This window comes from Lipotes vexillifer, unplaced genomic scaffold (genome assembly GCF_000442215.2).
Source record: "Lipotes vexillifer unplaced genomic scaffold, Lipotes_vexillifer_v1.1 scaffold1318, whole genome shotgun sequence".
NCBI classification, from domain to species: Eukaryota; Metazoa; Chordata; class Mammalia; order Artiodactyla; family Lipotidae; genus Lipotes; species Lipotes vexillifer.
The window spans coordinates 615,706-642,596 of NW_006772582.1; the positions used below are offsets into that span (position 1 = coordinate 615,706).

The 26,891-nt window shown below is 40.9% G+C and overlaps 1 protein-coding gene across 1 annotated transcript in view; it reads left to right on the plus strand.

Annotated features, from left to right (window-relative positions):
- Nucleotides 1-2,314: 2,314 nt before the first annotated feature.
- PPP2CB (protein phosphatase 2 catalytic subunit beta) overlaps nucleotides 2,315-26,891 on the plus strand; it is a 31,540-nt gene continuing 6,963 nt past the window's right edge. Inside the window, exons 1-5 of the mRNA XM_007447615.1 lie at nucleotides 2,315-2,447; nucleotides 22,877-23,086; nucleotides 24,962-25,135; nucleotides 26,387-26,476; nucleotides 26,590-26,751. Of these exons, the coding sequence (XP_007447677.1) occupies nucleotides 2,346-2,447; nucleotides 22,877-23,086; nucleotides 24,962-25,135; nucleotides 26,387-26,476; nucleotides 26,590-26,751 (738 nt within the window). The 5' untranslated portion in view covers nucleotides 2,315-2,345. The remainder of the gene's footprint in view (nucleotides 2,448-22,876; nucleotides 23,087-24,961; nucleotides 25,136-26,386; nucleotides 26,477-26,589; nucleotides 26,752-26,891) is intronic.

Consider the following 26,891-nt stretch of genomic DNA (forward strand, 5'->3'; position numbering starts at 1 on the left):
ACTGCAGAGGTCACATAACACAAATGACAAGAGTGGAAGTCAGACAAACTTGGGCATTAATCCTTAGTCCACCAGTTACTATCTGTGTGACACGAACACATTTTTAAACCTATACGTTTCTGTTTCCTCATCTGTAAAATGGAGGGTAACAACAGTCCCTGGGTCATAGAATTATTGAAGTACTAAATAATACATTTGAAAGACCTCAAAAGAGCATTCTTATTTGCTCTACAGCATAACCTGACTAAACATTTCAGAAGCCCTGTTCTCGCAAACTCACCTGTCTACTCCCAGCTCTAAGAGTGTTCTTGCACATTAATCCCAAACACATTTGCTTCTATGTCAAGGACCTCCCTCCCTAAACACTATTCGTAGTTCCCATTTCTCCTCAAGGTATACTTTCTGTTCTCAGTCCATCCTCTGTAGGAACTCCAGAAATACCATTCTTCCTCTCATTCTCATTCTGAGCTTTCCAGGTTTAGCTGAGATGCGGCCTCCTTTCAACATTTACAGACTAACCTCCTCAGAGACCGCAAATCTGTTGCAATCACTGCAGGTTCCCCTTCTGTTCAGTACTGTTTCACCATCTTTTCATGTCCTGTCCTTCAGTTGGTTTGCTGCTATTTACAAGTCACTTGAGAACAAGAGCTCTTTCAACCTTGTTTCCCACCATATGACTTATTTCTGTTGCTAGGAGTATTTATGGCTTTCCAAACTGACCACGGTCTTTCACACATTTGTCCTCTGCCACCCTCCAAAAAAAAGTTTCTGGGCTTCCCTGGTGGCGCAGTGGTTGAGAGTCCGCCTGCCGATGCAGGGGACACGGATTCGTGACCCGGTCCGGGAAGATCCCACGTGCCGCGGAGCGGCTGGTCCCGTGAGCCATGGCCGCTGAGCCTGCGCGTCCAGAGCCTGTGCTCCGCACCGGGAGAGGCCACAACAGTGAGAGGCCCGCGTACCGAAAAAAAAAAAAAATTTAGTTCGAATGCCACCTTTCCAAAGATTTCAGTAGCTGTTGCCTAGGAAGGATTAGGCAACGAACACGGCTCCCATACTGTATTATTGGATAAACACTTGTAGAATTTAATCATCACAACTTAAAAGATAGGCCGCGCCCTTTTAACAAATGAGGAACCTGAGGCTGGGGGCGATCCGGTGATTGTCCAAGGACATGGCTAGGAGGCTGGCAATGACAAGAGGGAGCCCTTGCCTTCTGATACAGGACGTTGCTTGCCACTTGGGTTCAGGCAACATCCTGATAGAGGAAGTATGCTTGGTTAGCACCTGCGCTCCAGGGGACCTGTCAGTTAGCAGTTGCTCGATAAATGTTCGTTGAATGAACAAATCATCAGAATTCAGTAAACACTGCATAAACGCGGATGCAGTTTCCAGAATGCTGGAGTTGGAAGGGACACATTGATACCACAGAGCAATCGGCTTGACTTTCTGATGCTGAAAGGGAGGATTCGAGATGTCAGTGCTGCACAGCTAGCTAATGACAGAGCTAAGACCGGAAAGAATTTATTTATTTATTTATTTATTTATTTATTTATTTATTTATTTATTTATTTATTTAATAGATATGGAATGCCTGCTATAGGAGAGTGCTAGTCTCTCGGGTCTATGTGGTCGAGGAGAGCCACAAGCTTACCAATTCCCTCCTCAGAGCGCTAAAAAAAAAAATGAGATAAAAGAGAAAGCACTGCAAGAGAGTAAGGTGGGGACAGATATTCCCAGAGAAAAGGATGTGAAGGAAGAACCTGGAGCGTTTGGTCCGGACCCGAAGTGGAAAAGGATGATACCAAGTGGAAGAGCGAGAAAGCGGCGCGACCCTCGGGCCCTCGGCCCGTTTCTCCGCCGAGCCACACGGGGGCGCTGCACCCCTCCCCGCGTCCCGGACCCTGGCGGCGCCGCCGGCTCGTCTTTTCTCGGCGGAAATGCCCGGGCGATGACGGACACCCGGAGGGAGGGGAGAGAAAGAGCGAGAGACAAGGGGCAAGGGAACCGGGAGCGGCCGGCGGGCAGGAGGCGGCGGCGGCAGGTGCCCATCGTCCGGTGGGAGCTGCGCGGAAGCCCCGCACCTCCCCGCGCCCTTCACCGACTCCTGGGGCGCGCGGTCCGACGGGCCAGGGCGGGCAGGGGTCTCCCGGAGGCCGTGCGCCCAGAGCCGCCCTCGGGGCTTGGGCGGGGCGCGGGGTCGCGCTCCCCGGCTCCTTCCTCTCCCGCTGGGAGCTGGCGGCGGCGGCGGCGGCGGCGGCGCCGGGCGAGGGGAGCGGCGCCCGGGGCTGGGGCGCGCGGGGGCGGGGAGGGGGGCGGGAGGCAGCGGGGGAGGGGCTCGGGCCACCATGGACGACAAGGCGTTCACCAAGGAGCTGGACCAGTGGGTCGAGCAGCTGAACGAGTGTAAACAACTGAACGAGAACCAGGTGCGGACGCTGTGCGAAAAGGTAAGAGAGAAAAGGGGCGAGGTGCGGGCGGGGACCCCGTTCCTCTTTCTCCTCCCCCCTCCTCTTTCTGCCCTTCCCCCCCCTCCCCTCCCGGAATGCCTGCCCTGTGTCCGGCGCGCCGGTCCGGGGACCCGCAGGGCTGCGTCTCTGGCTTGGGCATCCTTCCCCGGATGGGGTCGGGCCCTTCCAGGACACCCGGGGACCCAACCCACTATCCGGACCGGACCCTCCCGGTCCTGGCCTGTGGGGTCCGGGGTAGGTGGGCGGGGGCATTGTGGCACCCGGAATCCACGCCCTGAGTGTGATTGGGGTCGCCAACGCTCTTGGGGGGGATTGCTGACACCCCAGCATTTCCCGTGCGGACTAGCAACCCCGGCGCTTTAGCTGGCCGGCAGATGAATCTCGTGCGGTCTCGAAATTGAAAATGCAGCGAAAACGAACCTGGGTGTTGTGACTATCAACGCGCTCGGTAATACACCCAGGCTTTTTCTCAGGTGACTCGGGCCCATCAAAAATCAGTAAATTGGTATGCGTCAAGCATTTGTTTGTAGAGAGGTGGGTGTGATGACAGACTGTGATTTTTAAAATAGAACTTGACTTTAGTTGAGACAGATGGTGACTGGTCTTCACGTTGAGAGGCTCTTTGGAAGCAAAAAATTGTTGATTTTCAGAAACAAGACGGCAAGTCTTAAGTTTGGCAACAGTGCTTGCCTGAAATGTTTAATGGGGTATGTGTTTTACGTCCAGGCTAGCACTTTTCAGAAAGTTATTTCTATTATATGTAAGTTTTTTTTCATTTCCAGAAAGTAATAAAATATGCAGGTGGTTTACTGTTTACAGTTGCTCTTGATAGTGTGATCTGAGACAACTTTCTGAATTCTGTGTGCATTGTTTTCTTAACCACTGTAATTATTTCGGACTTTCCATCTTTTCTCATTCATCTTTTATGTAGTTTGGACTAAATAATTTTTATGTAGAAAGGTCCCATGTGAAGGAGTAACGAAGTTATTTATTTTTTAATGTTTTTTATTTTTTTAAGCCAAAATCCATAAGACTTTCTTCATAATTGTTTGGAAGTCAGGATGCCTCAGAAAAGCACTAAAGAAAGAAAGATTTTGTCATTATTATTTATAGGGTACCCTTAAAATTAAGCATCTTAGGAATGGAGGAGTAATAGGTAATATTAAGTAGTTAGAATAGTGTTTTTTAACTACGTGTAATGTTGCTTAGGGTCTTTATGTATTAAATAACTTTTTTTGAAGTATAGTTAATTTACAATATGTTAGTTTCAAGTATACAACAAAGTGATTCAGTTTTTTTGAATTTTTGAATTTTATTTATTTTTTTATACAGCAGGTTCTTATTAGTCATCCATTTTGTACATATTACTGTATACATATTAATCCCAATCGCCCAATTCATCACACCACCACCACTCCCCACCCCCCCACCGCTTTGCGCCTGTGGTGTCCATACCTTTGTTCTCTACATCTGTGTCTCAGTTGCTGCCCTGCAAACTGGTTCATCTGTACCATTTTTCTACGTTCCACATATATGTGTTAATATACAATATTTGTTTTTCTGACTTCACTTTGTATGACAGTCTCTAGATGCATCCATGTCTCTACAAATGACCCAATTTCGTTCCTTTTTATGGCTGAGTAATATTCTATTGTATATATGTACCACATCTTCTTTACCCATTCGTCTGTCAATGGGCATTTAGGTTGCTTCATGACCTGGTTATTGTAAATACTGCTGCAGTGAACACGGGGGTGCATGTTTCTTTTTGAATTATGGTTTTCTCTGGGTATATGCCCAGTATTGGGATTGCTGTGTCATATGGTAATTCTATTTTTAGTTTTTTTAAGGAACCTCCATACTGTTCTCCATAGTGGCTGTATCAATTTACATTGCCACCAACAGTGCAAGAGGGTTCCCTTTTCTCCACACCCTCTCCAGCATTTGCTGTTTGTAGATTTTCTGATGATATCCATTCTAACTGGTGTGAGGTGATACCTCATTGTAGTGTTAATTTGCATTTCTCTAATAATTAGTGATGTTGAGTAGCTTTTCATGTGCTTCTTGGCCACCTGTATGTCTTTGGAGAAATGTCTATTCAGGTCTTCTGCCCATTTTTGGATTGGGTTGTTTGTTTTTTTAATATTGAGCTGCATGAACTGTTTATATTTTGGAGGTTAATCCTTTGTCCATTGATTCGTTTGCAAATATTTTCTCCAATTCTGAGGGTTGTCTTTTCGTCTTGTTTATGGTTTCCTTTGCTGTGCAAAAGACCTTAAGTTTCATTAGGTTCCATTTGTTTATTTTTATTTTTATTTCCATTACTCTAGGAAGTGGATCAAAAAAGATCTAGCTGTGATTTATGTCAAAGAGTGTTCTTCCTATGTTTTCCTCTAAGAGTTTTATAGTGTCCGGTCTTACATTTAGGTCTCTAATCCATTTTGAGTTTATTTTTGTGTATGGTGTTAGAGAATGTTCTAACTTCATTCTTTTACATGTAGCTGTCCAGTTTTCCCAGTACCACTTATTGAAGAGACTGTCTTTTCTCCACTGTATATTCTTGCCTCCTTTGTCATAGATTAGTTGACCATAGGTGCGTGGGTTTATCTCTGGGCTTTCTATCTTGTTCCATTGATCTATGTTTCTGTTTTTGTGCCAGTACCATATTGTCTTGATTACTGTAGCTTTGTAGTATATATAGTCTGAAGTCAGGGAGTGTGATTCCTCCAGCTCCACTTTTTTCCCTCACGACTGCTTTGGCTATTTGGGGTCTTCTGTGTCTCCATACAAATTTTAAGATTTTTTTGTTCTAGTTCTGTAAAAAATGCGATTGGTAATTTGATAGGGATTGCATTGAATCTGTAGATTGCTTTTGGACAAATATCAACAATATTGATTCTTCCAATCCAAGAACATGGTATATGTCTCCATCTGTTGGTATCATCATTAATTTCTTTCATCAGTGTCTTATAGTTTTCTGCATACAGGTGTTTTGTCTCCCTAGGTAGGTTTATTCCTAGGTATTTTATTCTTTTTGTTGCAGTGGTAAATGGGAGTGTTTCCTTAATTTCTCTTTCAGAGTTTTGAGCATTAGTGTATAGGAATGCGAGAGATTTCTGTGCATTAATTTTGTATCCTGCAACTTTACCAAATTCATTGATTAGCTCTAGTAGTTTTCTGGTGGCATCTTTAGGATTCTCTATGTATAGTATCATGTCATCTGCAAACAGTGACAGTTTTACTTCTTCTTTTCCAATTTGTATTCCTTTTATTTCTTTTTCTTCTCTGATTGCTGTGGCTAGCACTGCCAAAGCTATGTCAAATAATAGTGGCGAGAGTGGACATCCTTGTCTTTTTCCTGATCTTAGAGGAAGTGATTTCAGTTTTTCACCATTGAGAATGATGTTTGCTGTGGGTTTGTTGTATCTGGCCTTTATTATGTTGAGGTAGGTTCCCTCTATGCCCACTTTCTGGAGAGTTTTTATCATAAATGGGTGTTGAATTTTGTCAAAAGCTTTTTCTGCATCTATTGAGATCATATGGTTTTTATTCTTCAATTTGTTAATATAGTGTATCATATTGATTGATTTGTGTATATTGAAGAACTCTTGCATCCCTGGGATAAATCCCACTTGATCATGGTGTATGAGCCTTTTAATGTGTTGTTGGATTCTGTTTGCTAGTATTTTGTTGAGGATTTTTGCATCTATATTCATGAGTGATATTGGTCTGTAATTTTCTTTTTTGTAGTGTCTTTGTCTGGTTTTGGTATCAGGGTGAGGGTGGCCTCATAGAATGCGTTTGGGAGTGTTCCTCTGCAATTTTTTGGAAGAGTTTGAGAAGGATGGGTATTAGCTCTTCTCTAAATGATTGATAGAATTCACCTGTGAAACCATCTAGTCCTGAACTTTTATTTGTTGGAAGATTTTTCATCACAGTGTCAATTTCATTACTTGTGATTGGTCTGTTCATATTTTCTGTTTCTTCCTGGTTCAGTCTTGGAAGGTTATATATACCTTTCTAAGAATTTGTCCGTTTCTTCCAGCTTGTCCATTTTATTGGCATAGAGTTGTTTATAGTAGTCTCTTAGGATGCTTTGTATTTCTGCAGTGTCTGTTGTAACTTCTCCTTTTTCATTTCTAATTTTATTGTTTTGAGTCCTCTCCCTCTTTTACTTGATGAGTCTGGCTAATGGTTTATCAATTTTATCTTCTCAAAGAGCCAGCTTTTAGTTTTATTGATCTTTGCTATCGTTTTGTTTTTATTTCATTTATTTCTACTCTGATCTTGATGATTTCTTTCCTTCTGCTAACTTTGGGTTTTGTTTGTTCTTCTTTCTCTAGTTTCTTTAGGTGTAAGGTTAGATTGCTTATTTGAGATTTTTTTTGCTTCTTGAGGTAGGCTTGTATAGCTTGTAGAACTGCTTTTGCTGCATCCCATCAGTTTTGGATCATCGTGTTTTCATTGTCATTTGTCTCTAGGTATTTTTTTATTTCCTCTTTGATTTCTTCAGTGATCTCTTGGTTATTTAGTAACATTGTTTAGCCTCCATGTGTTTGTGTTTTTTACGTTTTTTTCCCCTGTAATTCATGTCTAATCTCATAGTGTTGTGGTCAGAAAAGATGCTTGATATGACTTCAATTTTCTTAAATTGACTGAGGCTTGATTTGTGACCCAAGATGTGATGTATCCTGGAGAATGTTCTGTGTGCACTTGAGAAGAAGGTGTCATCTGCTCTTTTTGGATGGAATGTCCTATAAATATCAATTAAATTTATCTGGTCTGTTGTGTCATTTAAAGCTTCTGTTTCGTTATTTATTTTCATTTTGGATGATCTGTCCATTGGTGTAAGTGAGGTGTTAAAGTCCCCCACTATTACTGTGTTACTGTTGATTTCCTCTTTTTTTTTTTTTGTGGTACGCGGGCCTCTCACTGTTGTGGCCTCTCCCACAGCGGAGCACAGGCTCCAGACGTGCAGGCTCAGTGGCTATGGCTCACAGGCCCAGCCGCTCCGCGGCACGTGGGATCTTCCCGGACCGGGGCACAAACCCGTGTCCCCTGCATCGGCAGGCGGACTCTCCACCACTGCGCCACCAGGGAAGCCCTGATTTCCTCTTTTATGGCTGTTAGCATTTGCCTTATGTATTGAGATGCTTTCTGTGTTGGATGCATATATATTTATAATTGTTATATCTTCTTCTTGCATTGATCCTTTGATCTTTTTGTGGTGTCCTTCCTTGTCTCTTGTAACATTCTTTATTTTAAAGTCTGTTTTATCTGCTATGAGTATTGCTATTCCAGCTTTCCTTTGATTTCCATTTGCATGGAATATATTTTTCCATCCCCTCACTTTCAGTCTGTATGTGTCCCTAGGTCTGAAGTGGGTCTCTTGTAGACAGCATGTGTATGGGTCTTGTTTTTGAATCCATTTAGCAAGCCTGTGTCTTTTGGTTGGAGCATTTAATCCATTCACGTTTAAGGTAATTATCGATATGCATGTTCCTATGACCATTTTCTTAATTGTTTTGGGTTTGTTTTTGTAGGTCCTTTTCTTCTCTTGTGTTTCCCACTTAGAGAAGTTCCTTTAGCATTTGTTGTAGAGCTGGTTTGGTGGTGCTGAATTCTCTTAGCTTTTGCCTATCTGTAAAGCTTTTCATTTCTCCATCAAATCTGTATGAGATCCTTGCTGGGTAGAGTAATCTTGGTTGTAGGTTCTTCCTTTTCATCACTTTAAGTATATCATGCCACTCCCTTCTGGCTTGTAGAGTTTCTGCTGGAAATCAGCTGTTAACCTTATGGAAGTTCCCTTGTATGTTACTTGTCTTTTTTCTCTTGCTGCTTTCAGTAATTTTTCTTTGTCTTTAGTTTTTGTCAGTTTGATTACTGTGTGTCTCGGCGTGTTTCTCCTTGGGTTTATCCTGTATGGGACTCACTGCACTTCCTGGACTTGGATGGCTATTTCCTTTCCCATGTTAGAGAAGTTTTCGACTGTAATCTCTTCAAATATTTTCTCTGGTCCTTTCTCTCTTCTCGTTCTGGGACCCCTATAATGTGAATGTTGTTGCGTTTAATGTTGTCCCAGAGGTCTCTTAGGCTGCCTTCATTTCTTTTCATTCTTTTTTCTTTATTTTGTTCTGCAGCAGCGAATTCCACCATTCTGCCTTCCAGGTCACTTATCTGTTCTTCTGTCTCAGTTATATGCTATTGATTCCTTCTAGTGTAGTTTTCATTTCAGTTACTGTATTGTTCATCTCTGTTTGTTTGTTCTTTAATTCTTCTAGGTCTTTGTTAAACATTTCTTGCGTCTTCTCGATGTTTGCCTCCATTTTTTTTCCGAGGTCCTGGATCATCTTCACTATCATTATTCTGAATTCTTTTTCTGGAAGGTTGCCTATCTCCCTTCATTTAGTTGTTTTTCTGGGGTTTTATCTTGTTCCTTCATCTGGTACGTAGCCCTCTGCCTTTTCATCTTGTCTGTCTTTCTGTGATTGCGGTTTCTGTTCCACAGGCTGCAGAATTGTAGTTCTTCTTGCTTCTGCTGTCTGCCCTCTGTTGGATGAGGCTATCTAAGAGGCTTGTGCAAGTTTCCTGATGGGAGGGACTGGTGGTGGGTAGAGCTGGCTGTTGCTCTGGTGGGCAGAGCTCAGTAAAACTTTAATCCTCTTGACTGCTGATGGGTGGGTCTGGGTTCCCTCCTTGTTGGTTGTTTGGCCTGAGGCAACCCAACACTGGAACCTACCTGGGCTCTTTGGTGGGGCTAATGGTGGACTCTGGGAGGGCTCACGCCAAGGAGCACTTCCCAGAAACTCTGCTGCCAGTTTCCTTGTCCTCACAGCCACAGCAACCCCACCGCCTCTGCAGGAGACCCTCCAACATGAGCAGATAGGTCTGGTTCAGTCTCCCCTGGGGTCACTGCTCCTTCCCCTGGGTCCCGATGCCCACACTACTTTGTGTATGCCCTCCAAGAGTGGAGTCTCTGTTTCCCCAAGTCCTGCAATCAAATCCCACTAGCCTTCAAAGTTTGATTCTCTAGGAATTCCTCCTCCCATTGCTGGACCCCCAGCTTCGGAAGCCTGACATGGGGCTCAGAACCTTCACTGCACTGGGTGGACTTCTGTGATGTAAGCGTTCTCCAATTTGTGAGTCACCCACCCAGCAGTTATGGGATTTGATTTTACTGTGATTGCGCCCCTCCTACCATCTCATTGTGGCTTCTCCTTTGTCTTTGGATGTGGGGTATCTTTTTTGGTGAGTTCCAGTGTCTTCCTGTCGATGACTGTCCCGCAGCTAGTTGTGATTCTGGTGTTCTCGCAAGAGGGAGTGAGAGCACGTCCTTGTACTCCGCCATCTTGGTCCAGGGCCAGGTGATTCAGTTTTACATATATATATATATATATATATATATATATATATATATATATATATATATATATTCTTTTTCAGATTCTCTCTTGTATTAAAGATTATTACAAGATATTGAGTATAGTTCCCTGTGCTGTACAGTAGACCCTTGTTGTTCATCTGTTTTATATATAGTAGTGTGTATATGTTAATCCCAAACTCCTAATTTATCCCCCCCCATCCACTTTGGTAACCATAAGTTTGTTTTCTGTGTCTGTGAGTCTATTAAATAACTATATGTTGACTCAAGAGGATTTAGTTCTGTAAATAGAACTGCCAAGCAAATGGTATTTTTGTGTTTCTGAAACAACTTGTTTACTTACCACTTCAAGTTCGACATTCAATTTTCTTGCGTGATAAACTATAATTTCATGTCTTCGAATATATGTTTTAAATCTATCTCTCAGGCTCTAGTGTCAGGTGAAATATCCAGTTCTGAAATTAGCTGAGTCACTTAACCTCACTGTGAACAGTAGATGTAGACTTGAAGTTATGGGCAAAGTTGGTAGTTGAATTGGTTTTACCTTTGACTCTCTAATAATTTTAAGATGTCTTCCTGGAGAAGAATGTTGTACCCCTGCTCAGTCACACTTGAGCCTTAATCACTTGAGCAAGCTTTCTGAATTTTCCCAGAGAGATTATTTTAACTTCAGCTCCTAAATAAATTGGACTACCCATCTCTAGTACCTCTGAGGTATATTTAAGCTGGTATCTTACCCACTTCTTTCTTTGTATACTTGTACTTTTCCACTAAGCATGATTTTTTTAAGTGAAAATCTCCTGTCATTCATCTTTGTCCTCCAGCCCTTTGATGGGGTCGCCGATGGGCTGGAGAAGTGACGGTAGCCCTTCCTCGCTACCCCCTGAGCAGTGCTTAGTGCGGCAGCCCCCTTCTAGCAGCTGTGGTGAACCTCTGTGGTGTATATTTTCTGTCTTCTAACCTTAGTCTAAAGTTCCATTTGATTTCCCTACCTCTGCCCGCCTTTTTCCTGCCAAGTGCAATGTTTGTTTATAGCAAACTCTAGTAGGCAGCCTGAGTCCAAACCCTGGCTCCACAGCTTGATGGCTGCCAGTCTCTGCACCTCTGACTCCTTATCTAAGACAGGGATGATAGTATTTGCTGATCTCCTGGGGCGGTTGTATTAAGATACTACTGGTGTAACGTCCTGACCAGAAATTAGCAATGAGTATTAAATGAAGAAAAGCTAAAAATAAAAGTAGCTATTTTATCTTGTTTTAAATGTCATCCTATTTTCTTTTGGAAAAAGATGCAAAATAAGTAGATGTGTTGATATGACTTCTCTGTAGAGAATGTACTTCAAAAGAGGTTTTCTATATAGTGGTTCAAGAACTCTGAAAAATGCAGTTTCATTATATCTTTTTAAATTTTTTTTTTTTTTTTTTGGCTGCATTGGGTCCTCGTTGCTGTGCGCGGGCTTTCTCTAGCTGCAATGAGCGGGGCCTACTCTTTGTCACGGTACACGGGCTTTTCATTACAGTGGCTTTTCTTGTTGCAGAGCACGGGCCCTAGAGCACGTGGGCTTCAGTAGTTGTGGCACGTGGCCTCAGTAGTTGTGGCTCGAGGGCTCTAGAGCGCAGGCTCAGTAGTTGTGGCGCATGGGCTTAGTTGCTCTGTGATGTGTGGGGTCTTCCTGGACCAGGGCTCGAACCCGTGTCCCCTGCATTGGGGGCAGGCATATAGAAAGACTGTAAGAGAGAGTAAAAAGTCAAACCTAATTATAAATATCATCTTTTTATTTAATTCTTTGTGACTAGATTTTAGGTTTTTTTTTTTAAGTAACATGATTTTTTTGGAGGCTGTTAGAAATACTATTCTATAGAAAGGTACATCATTGTGAGGGTGATTTCTCCCTCAAAATTAAGTTCCTATTCTAACTCAGATTGCCTAAAACGTGAAGGAGTCAGCTGAAATTAAGACCAAAGTTGCACTGGAAAAAGCCCTGTTTTGAGGTAGTGGCAAAAATAAAACCCATCCTAATGCCAATTGGAGAACAGCTACAAAAAGTATGGGTATGAATGATATGGTATGTTTGGCCTTCAAGGTTAATTTCTGTCTAGAGAAAAACTGTTTGCATAAAATAGTTAAGGCATGTCTTCCAAGAAGGCAACTAGCTCTTAACATGAACTTAAATTAGGAGTCCAGCTTTGGAGCTGATTGCACATTTGACTCATCTTACGTGTGTAGAGAGATTGCTTCTGCCATTTGTTTCTGCAACAGCAGTATGCACAGTGATTTAGAAATATAGTGTGCCTGGAGAGCCAGTCTGGCACTGTCAAGGACATTCTGTGGCTAGAACTTTTTTTTTTTTTTGCGGTATGCGAGCCTCTCACCGTTGTGGCCTCTCCCGTTGCCTCTCCCATGGCTCTCCCATGAGCCTCTCCCATGGCTCATGGGCCCAGCCGCTCCACGGCATGTTGGGATCTTCCCGGACCGGGGCACGAACCCGTGTCCCCTGCATCGGCAGGCGGACTCTTAACCACCGCGCCACCAGGGAAGCCCATACTAGAACTGTTTTTAACATTTGTTTGGTAGAGTCTCAGGAAGAGAAATTTTTTAGACTCTTTAACGTGATAAACTTTATTTTATCCCGAAGAACCTTGGTGATGATATTCTAAGTAGGGAGGGAAATTTAGCCTATTTGTGTGCTAGCAGATCTTTATGCTGATGATTATACAGTGCCTACTTAGAAAAATTTTGAGGTTTGTGTAGATAAATATGTAAATTTTACATTGGACTAATGGATGTGTTCCTGGATCGTGGCCTCAGCGTTGAAATAAGCAGAAGTATCTTTAGGATATTACTTTACTTCATTAATGTGAAATAGAATGCTTAAATTCTTGAATGCCTAAAACTATCTTAATGAATATTATTGATAGGTCCTGGTAAAAATGGGGACTTCCCTGGTGGTCCAGTGGGTGAGACTCTGCGCTCCCAATGCTGGGGGCCTGGCTTCGATCCCTGGTCAGGGAACTAAATGCCACATGCTGCAACTAAGAGTTCAAATGCCGCAACTAAAACATCCCGCATGCCGCAACAAAGATCCCACGTGCCGAAACTGAGACCGGGCACAGCCAAATAAATAAATACTAAAAAAGAAAAAAAGAAAAAAAATGATCCTAGTAAAAATCAGTGATTTTTCTGAGTCGAGAAAACTCTCGATTACTTTTCTTTAATAGTTTGTAGCTAAAAGTGATGGTCTTAACAGCCAAAAAGCTTAACTATTACTTTCATTTTAACTTCTCTTGAGCAAGGGTTAGTGCCAGCTCTAGTGGCCATTGATATAGTTCAAAATGCAGTAACATAGATAGAAAGTAGCTCGTTTCTTTCTACTATAACAAAGAATGACATGATTACAGTGGAATATGAGGTTAAAACCCAGTTTTACTGACTGAACAAATCATCATTTTTCGTGCTTATCTAAGCAAACCTTTCATAGCTGACAGGTAAAGAAACTAAAGCAAACTAGACTCACATGAACTACTGCTAATGACTAGAAAACAGACCTTTTAAAATCAATTCATCATTTCTCGACTTTACATATGATATGTAAAATCATGTTCATAGAAAAAATGAAGATACATTATAAACGTTTCACATGGAGTAGTTTTATTTGCAACATGTGCCTTTTATTCTACTTTGAAGATCTTGCAGAAATTTTTCCTTCAGTGTTTTTTTCAGGACAAATGCTCTGAAGGACTTGGTGAATTAAAGTCCTCTTTGATGAAAGGAAACCAAAATACCAGAAATTGAAGATAAAATTAATGCCCAAACAATCACTGCACTTTAGACTATGTAAACTATATTTCTGAACTTAGATTTTCTAAGAAAAATGGCGTTAAAATCACTGTCGTCTTCAAAGAAGGCTAAGTCAGAGCTGCAACAGCATTTCACATTTAGTTTTGGGGTTTTCCTCATATATATATGTATATATATATTTTTTAATATTTATTTATTTATTTGGCTGCACCGGGTCTTAGTTGCAGCACACGGGATCTTTAGTTGTGGCATGTGGGATCTAGTTCCCTGACCAGGGATCGAACTCGGGCCCCCTGCACTGGGAGCCTGGATTCTTAACCACTGGACCACCAGGGAAGTCCCTCCTCATATTCTTTTTTTGTTTGTTTTTTTTGTGGTACGCAGGCCTCTCACTGTTGTGGCCTCTCCCGTTGCGGAGCACGCGCAGGCTCCGGACGCGCAGGCTCAGCGGCCATGGCTCACGGGCCCAGCCGCTCCGCGGCATGTGGGATCTTCACAGACCGGGGCATGAACCCGTGTGCCCCGCATCGGCAGGCGGACTCTCAACCACTGCGCCACCAGGGAAGGCCGCTCCTCATATTCTTAAATTGAGGTGTAATTCTCATACTATAAAAGTCGCCCTATAAAATGTACAATTCAGTGGTTTTAGTATATTCATAAAGTTTTGCAACCATCTCCACCATATAATTGCAGAACATTTTCATCACCCCAGAAAAGAAACCCCCTGCCCACTAGCAGTCACTCCTCATTCTCCCTTCCCCCCATCCCCTGGCAGCCACTGATTTACTTTCTGTCTTCATGGATTTGCCTGTTCTGGACATTGTATATGAATGGAATCATGTAATACATAATGTTTTGTGTCTGGCTGGAGATTCTTCCATGCTGAGCATGTGTCAGTACTTCATTCCTTTCTGTGGCTGAATAAAATTCCCTTATATGAATATAGCACTGTGGTTGTTTTTATAATTAAGTTATTGTCATTTGGAATTTGTTTTGAAATTTAAAAAGTTATTTTTTTCAGATTGAAAAAGTAATACATATTTGTTTTTTAAAAATTTGAACATCTCAGAAATGTAGGGGAAAAGCAAATGCTCTCCACTGTTGCACCCACCTTCTCTGTCCACTACCATCCTGCCTCAGAGGCAAACATTAGGCAGTTTTCCAGGCCTTGTTCTCTTTGTGCAAAAAACATGGGTTTTGGGGGGTAGGGAGGATGTTTGTGGTGTATTGTTTTCATTAAAGTGGGATCACAGTTATACTAAAATCTTTCTTTTAACCAAACAATCTGTCTTGGCCTGTGTACATACATATAGTTCATTCTTTCTTAATTTCAACAGACCATATGATTTATTCTTGTGTTTCCAAGCTTGACATTGCTTGGCATACAGACTCTTGACTGTGGTTGAACTGAAAGAAAAGGTTTATTTCTTTGTATTGAAAAAAAAAAAAAGGTCAGTTCTCATTTATGGAAGAACCTTGTAACTGTAGGAGGACAGGCCACCCTACTTACATTAACCTAGCCCTGTAGGATTTGGAACTTCATTTAATCTCATCTGTTTTGGAGATCACTCTGTTCTATGGCTTTCTTTAGATGAATTTGCCTAGGAGTAAGAGGTAGACTCTAATGTTTTATAGCAGATTATTTATGTGTAAATAGAGGGGAAAGAAAAGAACTTGTATACTGGCTCTGCCAAAACCAAATACAGTAGCCTTTTGGGATTATGGCTCTGGCAGTGGACACCAACACAAAAATAAAAATAGAATGTCACCTGTTGAGAATCTGGGGAGACTTGACATTTATATATTCTGCATTCTTAAAATGTGGGTAGAGGAAAAATAAAGTATTATATGTGAATGTCATTCCCAAAGCTTTATTTTTCTCAGTTCTCTTCCTAAGATAGATTTGATGTTATAGCAACAAGAAAGAATTTGTTTTAAATGGGTGAGAAAGGAAGCAAGTTTGAATGGATAGGTATACAGCGATGTGTTAAACTTGCTGGTATACTGTTAAGCTTTATGCCTGGATGTGTCTGTGCGGGGTGGCATTTACCGTCACCACAGTCCTTCACTTCACAGTTTAAACTTGGTTTTGTCAGAGTCTTAGAGATAATTAAACTTTGGGTGCTAAGTCACATTAAAAAGCACTCGTGAGAATTATATATAGAATTACACGGTGTACAGAGAAGAGTTAGTGTAGCAGTCCTAAGACCACTGTATGTAGAAAGGCCTCATTTCAAGGTTGTCTTTGGTGTCTGGAAACTTGGATTTGGGGAGGCTTCCCACCATTCCCTGTTAAGCGTGGCTCACTGTGCCTAAACTGTTTATGCAAACAATGTGATTTATGCGGAACACGTGCTTTTCTTTTGAAGTCTGGAATTTTGGTACATGCTAGGCAGGGTGTATCCATGTGACCAGCTCCCCATTACAAATCCTGGGCACAGAGCCTCTAATCAGCTTCCCGGTGACTGACAGATTTCACATGTGTAGTTTCATCTTGTTGCTGCAGGTGTTAGGCTCACTCTCTGCAGCTCCACTGGGAGAGGACTCTTGAAGCTTGCGCTTGATTTACTCAGGGCTGTGCCCCATGTGCCCTTTTTTTGCTGATTTTGCTTTTTTGCTGTAATAAATCATAGCCATGAGTACAACTACGTGCTGAGTTGTGTGGACCTTCTTTTATGAATCACCACCAAACCTGGGGCTGGTCTTGGGGACCCCTGACACACAAGGGTTTTTACACTGAGAATTCCAAGTATCAGATGAACTGTATACTTACTTCTGCCAGTCCAGCACATTCTTTCCTTGAAGGCAAGCCAGAGTGATCTCACAGTAAGATCACTTTACAATAAAGGGTGTGAGCTATAAATCAAGTGTTTAGAAACATCAGGAATCTGTACAGTAAAGATAAAAATATTGGAGGGGGTCTGGCTCTGGCCTGACAAAGTACTTCACTGTTATGTAGATAAAGGCTTAGGAAGTATTACGGTAAAGCAAACACACACACACACACACACAAACACACAAACACACACACACACACACACACTGTAAATCACATATCTTAAACCATCCTCATAGTTTTATAAAACCTGTGCTGGGTTAAGATAACCATATATCCTTAAAAGAACAATTATGGGACTTCCCTGGTGGCGCAGTGGTTAAGAATCCACCTGCCAATGCAGGGGACACAGGTTCAAGCCCTGGTCTGGGAAGATCCCACATGCCGCGGAGCAACTAAGCCCGTGCGCCACAACTACTGAACCTGTGCTCTAGAGCCCGTGAGCCACAACTACTGAGCCCATGTGCCACAACTACTGAAGCCCACATGCCTAGAGCCCGTGCTCCGCAAGAGAAGCCCGCGCACAGCAATGAAGAGTAGCCCTCCGCTCACCGCAACTAGAAAAATCCTGCCTGCAGCAACGAAGACCCAATGCAGCCAAAAATAAATACAGTTTTTTTAATTGAATTGGATAATATTTACATTTGGGGGCTTTTTATTTCTGTATTTAAAGTGAGACAGTAATGATAATGTTTGTATATGAAGCAGGTTTCCTTTTTAGAGTTGGAACCATCGGCTGAGTATTTTTTTTTTTAATTAATAATCACATAAATAGACATCAGGTCCAATTGAACTCTCTAATGACTTATGCTCTTCAGTTCGATTTTTTTCCTGAACAAAATTGGGAAGCTGTCTTATGAATAAACTTGGTAAAAATGCTGTTTCATTTGTGATCTCGGACATTTCTGGCCATTTGCCAAACCTTTAAGGAGATGCTTGATAATCTCTAAAATTTCCTTCAGTTCTAATTGGAATTACACCTTGTAGCAGCTCTGCCCTCATTCTCGCCCCATCCCAGTGACTGATTGGGCAGCAGGGAGCATGTGTCTCAGCTGGCCAGTGAGAATTCTGGGAAAACTTTGTGAGATGGATAGACTAGACTGGCATGTGCCCTTTGGCCTTTTGCCCCTTCTTGCTGAGTAAGATACCAGATGCAGTGCCTACAGAGGCATGATCATTTTATGACCATGAGATGGTGATTCTGTTTACTAAGGATGGCAGAGAAGGTGAAGGGAAAGAGTCTGCTGCCCCAATGGTCCTTGAGAAGCTGCACCAACCCAGCGCTGCCTACGTCCAGGCTTCTTGTTACTTGAGAAAAATAAACCCACAGTTTAGGTCTTCTCTTCCCCCCCCCCCCCGAGAAAAAGATACTTCAGTAACATGATGATAATAAAATAATGTGTTTTGCCACACAGCTAAGAATCAACCCTTAGAGAATTTGAATTTGGAAAAGCATAGCTATTTCCACATTACACATGTGGAAGGTAAGACTTCACATTTTAGAGAGACACAGACTCACAGATACCTAGTCTCAGTGAAGAAACTGAAGTGTATATAGGTCTTAGGGTTACACAGTTAGATTTCAAATGGGAGAACTCATTTTTCTGGAAGACTTCTGCACATATAATCTCATTCTAACTAATTATAGGCAAAGAGAAGAAAAATATGGACTACACTGTTCATAACTCTTGGGAAGTTTACCAGGCTAACTTAAGCAGAAATGTCATTTGTCAGAAGAATGTTTAGTAGACTAGAATCAGAAGGCAAGCTGGAGAACCAAACTTGGAAATTTTGCAGAAATTAAAGAGAGATTGGAGCCGCAGTCAAAATCATACCATAGAAACGATTTAGAACGCTGGAGAGAACACCTGTGTGGGAGTAGAACTTGCCATTGTCTCTACTGCTTAGAGTCACTTCAGATTAAAAGTCTGAGCTAGGTGCATCCAGTTGGCATAGATGAACCTGGAGGTAGACTGACTTTCTTTGTGATCCTAACTGTGTATACAGACTTTCGTTGGGATTTTGTTTTATGTATTCTAACATCAGTGTTTTGGATTGGTGTAATAGGACGAAATAGTCACTGAAAGCAAGTTGAGGTGAACGATACATGTCTTTGTAGTAATGTGAACCGACTTACTCTTATCTTTCATCTTACATCTTACATGTAGGTCAACAGAACAGATGCATTAATATAATGATTTCCAAGCTTTTTAGTCTCGTGACCCCTTTTTACTCTTAAAACTTAAGGAGATCAGTAAAGTAAGTGAATAAGAGTTTTTCCACAAAACTTCATAGTGTCACTGTTACAAGTTTGGGAACTAATAAAGCCATCAATGTAGAAAATCTCCCTACCTAGACTTAAAAATTAACTTTTTGATTTAAAATACAGAAAATATAACTTTACATTTTAAGTCAACTGTTATAAAAATAGTTTAAAACCTTCTTTCATTTAACAGTTTAAACAATGAAGGCTAATTCAGAGCTTTATATTCTCAAATGCTTTCATATAAATAGTTTTCTTGGGCCTCTCAAAAATGTGACCTCGTAATTAGGATTGACTGAGTCAATTATTTTTGAGGCATATTGTAACTTATTCTACAAATACCTTTATACTGCAGATGTCAGTATTATTGTTACCCTGTGTGCTGCGAATATTTCCCCAGGCTTTTTCTTCTATCTCTTTCTGTAAACAGAAGTTTTTATTTTGTTTGGTTTGAGCTCATCAAAGCCAGCTGTTTGAGGTGGAGAGTTTACCTGTTCTTTTTATCTCTGGTGCCTGGCCTATAATAGACACCTGACAGATGTGACATGGATACATGAACCTTACTCTTCAGGAATATTTTGATATGTCACGTGATTGCAGTGTATGGTGTACCTCAGAGCGAATGGTTTATCAGCCTCCTAACTTGTCCGGTGTGGGAACTATATATTAAGTAATCTTTCCTCTGTTTTTGGTAATACTTCCTTTAGTAGGTTAAGTAGGGTGAGCTTGTTAAAAATTCTTAATGTTACATGACTTGAGGATTCTGTTTTAAATATTTCTGGAAAATGCTGGTTATTTGCTCCCATTTGACTTGAAAAACAAATTACTTGATGCTTGCTAAGCAGATGACGTAATGATTTTACTCACTTTTAAGCTTGTTGCCATGACTGTTTTCCAGTTGTTAGTTCCATTGCAGGAGGTTATGTTGCTCTTGAAAGACCTCTGCTACTTGTTTTCTCAATCTTCAGCCATTTATACTAGGATCCTTTTAACTTTGGGATTTGGCTTCTATAAATTGGTTTTTGTTTTTTTTCAGAGATTTCTTTTTTTCATGTGGACCATTACTAAAGTCTTTATTGAATTTGTTACAGTATTGCTTCTGTTTTATGTTTTTTATGGTTTTTTGGCCACAAGGCATGTTGGATCTTAGCTCCCTGACCAGGGATTGAACCTGTACCCCCTGCATTGGAAGGCGAGGTCTTTAACTGCTGGACTGCCAGGGAAGTCCCTATAAATTGGTTTTTATATTAAGGACTTTTTGTCTTTAACCCCAGTGCATTAATGCTTTGGGCTTGAATTGAATGACTCTGCTGTGAAAGTTTGGTCCTGTGATCTGAACCAGCTATTTGAAGAACCTAACATGATCGTGTCTGAAAATTGTTAGAGCAGTTTTCTTGCTATGGAACTCCTAGACACTTTTTCTTGTTAAACAGGTGATCTTGTAGTTTTGTGACTTGCCTTTTTCATTTATATACCAGATACCCATTATATCAAATATACTTCTATAACATTCTTAATGTCTACTTAGTATTCCATTCTGTGGATGTTTCATATTTGTTTTTTTAACTATCCAGTGTACATTTATAGTTTCGTTTTTCTTTTTCTTAAAAGCAAACATTCCTTTACTTATATCCATATATATTTATCTGATTTTATTCATAGTGTAGATGCCTAGAAGTGGAGTTGTTTGGTCCAATGTGTAACCATGTATCAGTTAGTGTTAGGTTTGGTTTGTGTAACAGAAAATCCAAAATAATAAAGGCTTAACCAAGGTTGCAGTTTGTATTTCTCCATGTACAGGAAAATCTGGAGATAGGCAGTCCAGGGGTGATAACTCCACTGAGGTATCAGGAAACCAGACATCTTGCTGTGTTAGTTTCCTGGGGCTGCTGTAACAAATTACCACTAACTGGGCGGCTTAAAACAACAGACATTTATCCCTCACAGCTCTGGGGGCTGGAAGTCCAAAACCTAGGTGTCAGCAGGGCCACACACCCTCTGGAGGCTCCAAGAGAGAATCCGTTCCTTGCCTCTTCCAGCGCCTGGAGACTGCTGGCACTCCTTGGCCACGTCACTTCAATCTGCCTCTCTCTTCACATGGACTTCTCTGTCCGTGTGTCTGTCTCAAAACTCCCTCTCCCTCTCTAATAAGGGTATATGTAATTACATTTAGGGCCTATTGGGATAATCTAGGATAAGTGCCTCCCCCAAGATGCTTAATCACATCTTTTTCATACGAGGTAATATACACAGGTTCTGGTGATCGGGAAGGGAGTATCGCTTTGTAGTGTGTTTTGTCAGCCTGCCACACCTTCCAGCACTCTGCTCTTCCTAGGGAGCAGCCCCTCTTTACGGTAGAGGTAGCTCCTGGAGTCCAGCCATCACATATACATTCTAGGAAACAGGATGGAGAGTGATGAAGGGCACACCCCCTTTTTAAGGAAACTTTCTGGTTCCCACATAACACTCCTTACATCACACAGACCAGAACTTAGTCTTACAGCCATTTGTAGTTGCATGAGAGGCTGGTGCTATGGACTGAATATTTGTATCTTCTCAAAATTCATAGGTGATGCCTGATCCCCAGTGTGATGGTACTTGGAGGTGGGGCCTTTGGTAGGTAATTAGGTCATGAGGGTAAAGCCCTCATGAATGGAATTAGTGCCCTTTATCAGAAGAGACGCTAGAGAGATGACCTCTCTCTCCTAATACCATGTGAAGAAGGCATACACAGCAAGAAGGCGTCCCTCTGCAAACCAGGATGCGGGTCCTCACCAGGAATGGAATCAACCGGCACCTTGATCTTGGGTTTCTCAATCTTCAGAACTGTGAGGAATAAATTTCTGTTGTTTAAGCCACCTAGTCTGTTATTTGTTACGGCAGCCTGAACTAAGACAGCTGGGAAATGTAGTTTTTCAGCTCGGAGCATGGCTATCTGATTGAATACAATGAGTTTAATTATTGAGAAGGAAAGGGATAGTGGATATTGAGGTTAGGCAGTCTTTGCCTCAGATCAGTTTACATTTTGTTAGCTTTCCAAATATGTGCATTCCTGCCTATAGGGTATGAGAATAGGCATAGAAATCCCATGCCCCTTAGTTATTACCCCTCAGCCCTAGGCAACCCTAATCTTCTGTCTCTGTAGATTTGTCTGTTCTAAACAATTCACGTAAATGGAGTCATAAAATATATGACCATATATGGTCATAAAATATATGACTATTTTCTTTCACTTAATATGTTTTCAGTTATAGCATGTGTCAGTACGTCATTTCTTTTTCTTTTTATTATTGAATAATAGTCCATTGAATGAATAATACCATATTTGTCTGTTCATTAGTTAATGGACATTTAGGTGGTTTCCACTTTTTGGCTATTGTAATGCTGCCATGAACATGTGTAAACTTAAGTGTTCATTTCTCTTAAGTATATATCTAGGGATGGAATTGCTGAATCACATGGTAATTCTATGTTTAACACCTTGAGGAACTGTCAGACTGTTTTCCACAGCAGTTGTACCATTTTAGATTTTCACCAACACCGTGTGAAAGTTCCAATTTCTCCACATCCTCAAAATCACTTGTAATTCTTTTTTAATTAGCCATCCTAGTAGGTGTAAAGTGGAATCTTGTTGTGGTTTTAGTTTTATGATTTTATAATACACATTCAGGTGGTTTTTTCCTCCAGATTTTCTTTTAATAGACAAGAAATGATGCCTTCAGATTTGTGATAGGAGCTTCCCTGGTGGCGCAGTGGTTGAGAGTCCGCCTGCCGATGCAGGGGACACGGGTTCATGCCCTGGTCCGGGGAGATCCCACATACTCCAGATTTTCTTTTAATAGACAAGAAATGATGCCTTCAGATTTGTGATAGGAGCTTCCCTGGTGGCGCAGTGGTTGAGAGTCCGCCTGCCGATGCAGGGGACACGGGTTCATGCCCTGGTCCGGGAAGATCCCACATACCGCGGAGCGGCTGGGTCCGTGAGCCATGGCCTCTGAGCCTGAGCGTCCGGAGCCTGTGCTCTGCAATGGGAGAGACCACAACAGTGAGAGGCCCGCGTACCACAAAAAAAAAAAAAAAAATTTGTGATAGAATTTTTTTTTAATTGTTGATTTCATTTTTTTTAACAGGCTAAGGAAATTTTAACAAAAGAATCAAACGTGCAAGAGGTCCGTTGTCCTGTTACCGTCTGTGGAGATGTGCATGGTCAATTCCATGATCTTATGGAACTCTTTAGAATCGGTGGGAAGTCACCAGATACAAACTATCTATTCATGGGTGACTATGTAGACAGAGGTTATTATTCTGTGGAGACTGTGACTCTTCTTGTGGCATTAAAGGTATGGTTAATGAAGTTTATTTTTTTTTCAAGCTTTAATAGGCAAAAGGCAAGAGTGGCTGCATTGCATATCACATGTTCTAGTTTATGATCCATTCACTTTATAGCCCCTTAAAATAACACTTCATTTTACATCTTTTGAGAGACATGAAAAAGATACATTAAACCTCTCCTGCCTACTTCTGGTAAATTATTGTTGTAGGTAATCCATAGCTGAAGTCTTGGAATCATTTTTAGTCAACTTATCCCTCATATATAGACAACTAATAAGTTTTTAAAAAATTCTTGCCTTGCAAAATCTGTTATTCCTGTCTTTCTGTTTTTACTATCATACAATGTATATCTTCATCACTTCACACTTTAATTAGTGCAGTAGTGTGGTAGCTAATATTTCTGCCTCCAAGATCTGACCCCTCCAGATCCACCTTGCATATGCTGCCAGATTAAACCTCTCTCATTTAACATTCATCTTGTTACTTCACTGTTCCCAACTCTTCAATGATTCTGCGTTACCTGCAGAATCGAGCTCACACTCCTTGGCTGGTCCTCTACCGTCTAGCCTGAATTTGCTGCTAGTAGTTGGTAGCATAAACTCTTTGCCTCAGATCAGAGTATTCCAGTGCTCTGGCTATCTCCAAATATTTACCTGATTTCCCCAAACGATTACTCTGTCTCTGATTTCTTACCCCTTCTGCCAAGACTCAGCTCAAGTCCTACTTCTTCCATGAAGCCTTCAACCACCTTAGCTTTACTCTTTCTACTCTAAATTATCATAAAATGTATTCTCCCATCCCTTATTTATGTTACATAGTGGTGTGTTGCCTTGTTTCTCATACTTCCTTAAGTGAAATTAGTCCCTAACCAGCAGAATTCATGTATTATATTTGTGTGGACCTGGTACTAGATTTGAACTCTGTGCTTAGTGCTGGACACATAATGGATGCTTAGTGAATACGTGTGAAGTATGCATTTGCAGCTTTTTGGTTTGCAGAATCTGATGCTTTTTTATACTTATCAGACATATTACTAACCAAAAAGTATGCCATAAAGTATGTCTCTATGTTCTGTTATGGAAAGGAAACTATATAAATACATTTGAAATCTTGCCCACATTTGGCAGGGCCTGTTTTGGGGGGTTTTTTTGACATGTCTAAAATTTCTTTTTTTTCTCAAAATTGTCAAATATTTAATTATTTGTGAAAAATTTTAACAGTACATGTGCATCATAAAAAGTTGGTTTTCAACATAATACTGTAAAATATACAGGTTCTAGGAAGTGAACTAAAGCATAACAAAGATATATATATAAAAAGTTAATGGAGAGTAAATAATGGTTACATATATAAAAGTTATTCATTCCCTTCCTACACCTCACCATCTCCATCTCCAGCCTGGCAGGGCCTGTTTTTGTGTTCTGTTGGCAAATACATTCTTCTGTGGGAAATAAAAGGGAGGGAGAAGTTAGTCTGTAGAGAGTTTGTCTTGGGTCCAGATCTCCTCTGTGTCTGTGGAGCATTAAAAAGTCATAGTGTTCTGGAAAGACTAAGACGACTAGTGATAATTTGAGTATGAAAAAGATATTGGAGACAAAGAGTCAGATATGATTTTATTATAATAAAATAGTTACCACTTAGTAAGGATTCCCGTGAGGGGAGTATGGATACACAGTATGAAGAAGGATGGCCATAAAAACATATTTCAAAGGTTAATCAAGAGGACCTGGTGATGAATGAGAAAATTTTTTATTCTGAAAAAGAATTTACATTTAATGTACTAGCAGACTGAAGGACCATTTAAAGAAATGGGTCAGAGGTTAATGTGCTTAGCATAACACTAGTAAAAATACTTCCACGGGTTTCTTTGCCTTTTCCATCAGGTGCGTTACCCAGAACGTATTACAATATTGAGAGGAAACCACGAAAGCCGACAAATTACCCAAGTATATGGCTTTTATGATGAATGTCTGCGAAAGTATGGGAATGCCAATGTTTGGAAATACTTTACAGATCTGTTTGACTACCTGCCACTTACAGCTTTAGTAGATGGACAGGTATGTATGTGGGGACAGATAAAAGTAGGAAAAGATTTTCTATTAGTAATTTAGGGTCTAGATTGACATGACATTCTTTCTGCATCTCCTTGGCCTTTCCTGCCTCTTTCCCTTGTATTTAAAGTTTCAGAACAGGGAACTGGGTAAGTTTTATACACGTTGAGACCAGCAAATTCTTCCTTTCATCCTCTCCATCTTCCTGCTTCCCTTTCCATCTATTGATATATCTATTTATACACCATGTGTTAAATGACAGTTTCTGATTCTGAGTAGTAGGACAGATCTACCTCCTTGGGAACTTGCACAGTCTTCTACTAACACTAATAAAATAGAAGTCATTTCTAAATGACCAAGTGGAAGTATAGTGTAAACCAAAACTTTTAGATGTAAGTAAGGGATGAAATGCAAGGAAATGCATTTATTTATAAATTACATTTAATTCAAAGAATGAAACAGTAAAATAAACTTGGATTAATTAAAAATAAAAGCAGAAATAGATACCAAAAATACATAGTTGATCAATATGGCCCAAAGCAGTTTTTGAAAAGTCTATTAAAGAAATATAATAGTCAAAACTCATCTAGAGGGCTTCCCTGGTGGCGCAGTGGTTGAGAGTCCGCCTGCCGATGCAGGGGACACGGGTTTGTGCCCCGGTCCGGGAAGATCCCACATGCCGCGGAGCGGCTGGGGCCGTGAGCCGTGGCCGCTGAGCCTGCGTGTCCGGAGCCTATGCTCCGCAACGGGAGAGGCCACAGCAGTGAGAGGCCTGCGTACCGCAAAAATAAATAAATAAATAAATAAAACCGGTATAAACATTGAGAACAAAATAACAAAAATATTTTTGCAAACTCTTAGAAAACTGAAAAACTATTACAACCAATAACAAGAATCAGCAGGGTCTTTGCTGTAAGAGAAATTTTAAATTTTTATATGTCAGCAGTAACCAACAGAAAAGTTAATGGTGGGTCACAAGCATGGAAATCGCATTCTAGAGTAAGTGGAAATATACTATATAAAATACCTAGGATTATAAAGAAAAAAGAAGTGTATTTTAAATGTTAACAGCTCTCTCTGATCATGCATTTTTTGTTTTTTTCCATTGTGTATTATACGTCTTCCACTGTGAATATTATTAAATGCTATTTTGAAAAGAAAAGCTACTAGGATTGACATTGGTAACCATTATTTACTCTCCATTAACTTTTAGCATTTAATAAAACAAATTCATTTTCTTTTTAAATTCATAAACAGATATTCTGCCTCCATGGTGGCCTCTCCCCATCCATAGATACACTGGATCATATAAGAGCCCTGGATCGTTTACAAGAAGTTCCACATGAGGTAAACTTAGTTTTAATGAAAAAGAAAGCAATATAACCACATTGTGGTAATCCTAGATTAGTTAAATATGAATACTCATAACTTACGTCGCATACTTCCATTTTCTTTGCCAGGGCCCAATGTGTGATCTGTTATGGTCAGATCCAGATGATCGTGGTGGGTGGGGTATTTCACCACGCGGCGCTGGCTACACATTTGGACAAGATATTTCTGAAACGTTTAACCATGCCAATGGTCTCACACTGGTTTCTCGTGCTCACCAACTTGTAATGGAGGTATGTCCTTTTATTACAGGATGATGATCTCTGTTTCAAATAAATGTCTAGTAAAGCTTCATGACTTAGAATGTCAGAAACATTCCTCCCCATTACCTAAATGAAAGGGAAAAAAACTTGGCTGATTTTAGCAAGTAGGG